Source organism: Ruditapes philippinarum, unplaced genomic scaffold (genome assembly GCF_026571515.1).
Source record: "Ruditapes philippinarum isolate M1 unplaced genomic scaffold, ASM2657151v2 ctg2026_1_1_1_1, whole genome shotgun sequence".
NCBI lineage: Eukaryota > Metazoa > Mollusca > Bivalvia > Venerida > Veneridae > Ruditapes > Ruditapes philippinarum.
In genome coordinates this window covers 240,169-243,610 of record NW_026852212.1, presented here as the reverse complement: position 1 = coordinate 243,610, position 3,442 = coordinate 240,169, and the positions used below count along the sequence as shown (strand labels likewise).

At 33.3% G+C, this 3,442-nt stretch overlaps 1 protein-coding gene across 1 annotated transcript; it reads right to left on the bottom strand.

Annotated features, from left to right (window-relative positions):
• Positions 1–174: 174 nt before the first annotated feature.
• On the bottom strand, positions 175–2,115 carry LOC132752540 (alpha-(1,3)-fucosyltransferase C-like). Its single transcript, XM_060742876.1, has one exon. It carries the CDS (start codon positions 1,933–1,935, stop codon positions 475–477), a length of 1,461 nt encoding a protein of 486 aa, XP_060598859.1. The 5' UTR covers positions 1,936–2,115; the 3' UTR covers positions 175–474.
• Between the last annotated feature and the right edge of the window lie 1,327 nt (positions 2,116–3,442).

Below are 3,442 nucleotides of genomic sequence, written 5' to 3'. Positions count from 1 at the left end.
AACATTTTATATAATCACATGTAGCAGTATCAGTGTTTGGACACCCCACCACACCCTACCCCTTGACTCCTGCTACCACCCTGAAACAAAATTACACTACTAAGGCTTACTATAAGATACTAAATACAAAATCATCGATAAAATTATAGAAAAAAAATCCACTATCAAAATTATAGTTATAGAAAGGTGGAAAGCCTATTATATGTTCATTTGCCAAACAATGTGGACTAGAATTAGGTAAGCTGTGGAATTCTAGTTCTATTTATTTATGTTAATGAATGATGCTGCGAAATGCCACCGGAATGCGCCTCAGTCGCCGAAACGACGATTTCCCGTGTTTTACATTGTGGTTTTGCATTTAGTATCTTATAGTAAGCTTTAGTAGTGAATTTTTTTTTTCAGGGAGTTAGCAGGGATCCAGGGACAGGGTGTGGTGGGGTATCCAAATACTGATACTGCCACCTGCAAACATAATCAAAATATGTAATCAGTTGGCTTAACACATCTATCTGCAATCCACCACTTGTCCAAAGGCCTTGCCGGTTTTCTAAACATGTCTAAATTGTTTAACTTGTAGCAAAGGTTACAATAGGCAAGTTGTATGTGCTCCTGTTCCTGAATAACCATGTATTTATCTTTTGTCTGTAAATATTTGATATATTTCTTTTCATTTGCACCTAACTGTATTAAAAAATTGGCAAGGTCTTCTTTTGTCTTAAAGTCGTCTGCGTCGATATATGTATTGTCTGGCAAATAGCGTTTATAGAAACGCGCACCGCGGACAACCACGATAATATCCTCAGTGATCCAACTGAAAACTTTTTCCGTTATATAATCCTCACAAATAGAATTTTCAAATGCAAGAAAGAATTTGTATGATTTTACGACATTGTCTTTACAACCCTGATCTCCTTTTTGGCAATCATGTTTTGTGTTGCCACATGCTCCAAATATGTCAATATCTATATAAGTCTTTAACCTTGACACATACAATTCCCGTTTACTAGATGTCCTGCAATGACTCGCGAACCAAACACACGACTTCTTCTTGTTTCTAAATATAGAGGAATAGTTCTTTTTATCAATATCGCTGCGTAAGTCTGCATTTAAGACCTTTTCTCGAAAATTGACGGTCTTTTCGGCATTTGCTAAATAATATGTTTTATTATACATTCGTGGAATCACTGAACCATAGAGGTAAGGAATGTCAGAATCTCGGCGATACGTCATTGTCCAGTTAAAGAATTCTCTATAAAATGGGTTCTCTGTTTTAACATGATGCAAATATTGTGGCGATTCTATGTTCAGATATACAAACGCTTGGTTTGAGTTGAGTCTTGCGGGATAGTTCAAAGGAATGTTATTTCCTTGGAATACCACCGCGTCTGCGTCAATGGGGTCACGTGTAAGATCACCGTGGTGTATAATTTCACAGTTCTGATGATGATAACATTTCTGCATGTCTACAAGTTTAGCTGCCCATTTCAATCCGGTATGGTAAATGTGATATAGAATTATTCTCTTAATACCTTTACCATTCATTGTCTTGAGTTCAATATCACCAGTGACATTTCCGGCTGACCTTTCGTTTTGACTTGCTGTTTTTACATTTACATAATTTAAAATATCTTTAGAAACACTAATCGAATAGTTATCACCGTCATTGGCAAGAGTATCCAAAATGTGTCCCTCTTTTAAAAAATTCCTATGGTCTGTCATTAGAGTATTGTTATCACCAACATCAGAATTTGTAAATGAAGCAATGGCGAACATGAGGTCTTTTGAAGCGCTTCTTGTACTCTGATTATGTACGATGTGGTCAGAACGCATGAAATTGATCGCGAACAGGCGTCTGGTGTCTCTGAATATGAACGCTAATATGACCAGCATCATCATGGAAAACGCTGCAAACGTCTTGCATCTTTTTATAATCATTCCAAATATCAATCTCCTACCTAGCCATTAATGCCTATGTCTAATTAGAGATAATAGAATTTCGTAATTTCCGGTAAGATCCTTTATTGTTTACTCACACGAAACTAGAACGCATGTTTTGTATGTATTTACTTCAATATAATCCATTTTTTCTTGGGTGTTACGTTTTTACCTCCTCTGCATTCTGTAATAAAGTATAAAAAATATGATACCTTAATCAAATAATGATCTCAGAAATAATTAAAGTAAGATAATCCCGAAAACGTCTTACCTAAATTTGATACTTAAAAAGTTCCCTTCTTTTCTGCTAAAAATATTATGAAAATCAAATACATTGTATATCACTTTTAAACATATCGGTTTGTGAAGTGCATTTCATTAGACCTTCAACAAATGAGTATAAATTTATAACTGTCTTTGCTTTAGTTATGGTATATTGTAGTAATTAGAAAAAATGCCTATGGCATTTAACAATATTTCATTAAATGTGGACAAAATAATTTAAAGTCATTGTCTTTGGTACAGGTAAATGTGATTAGAACATTTTTTTCAATTTTCATAATTTAGTCTCCGAACGACATAGAATATAATAACTTGAAAATGGTATCCGCATGTAATAAAATATAAAATGTTCATACACAATTATTCAAAATTATACCGCAGTATTTTGATTTATATCACTGATCTTTTTCCTAATTTGTAATCTTTTGAAGTACATTTCGATTTTTAAAAATGGTAAGTGGCCATTAAGGAAAATGCATGCTGTATTCTACACTTAAGACCGATCTTAAAAATGGAAAACATTTTCTTGATAATATTTGACCTGCTGGCTTAAATTTGTAAATGGTTTAAAACAAACCGAGTATGCTATATTGATACATTAAAAAGTGGTTTTCTAATAATCTTTTCTGAGACAATGATTCCAACACGTTTAGTAAAAAAAACAACTGGATACTGCTTAGTCGGTGCCAGGTTGGCATAATAGAGGATGCATCTATCTCTATATTTTACAAACTGACCCATTTAAATTGAATCTCCAATTTTCGCCTTTTTTTACTTTGGTTATGGTGCTCTCGAAGGATTTCTCCTATTGGTTTTAAAAGAAGGACTTCAATTTGTATCTACATCCTTGTTGAAAGCTTTTTGTGTGCAAATAAATGTTGATCAAGGTACGGAAACTAAGTAAACAAATACAGTTTAAAGATGAATCAAGCTTGATCTTCCAAGGTTCCATGCAATTTTTAACATGCAAGAAATACTTAATTAAGTAGATCTGAACTTTAGTTAGATAGAATGTTAACATCAAATGATAGTTCACGATTGTTCTGAATAATATAATTGACAAAATATGACAAAATCAATTCAAACAGCCGATTTAGGTTGATAATCAAATGCTTTTATACATTTTTACCAGGGGAGGTAATAGTTGTTTTGTGAAAAACATTACATATCTCATATTGAACAGTTTCAGGGCAATTTCTTATTTATCTTTCGATCAGCTTGTACT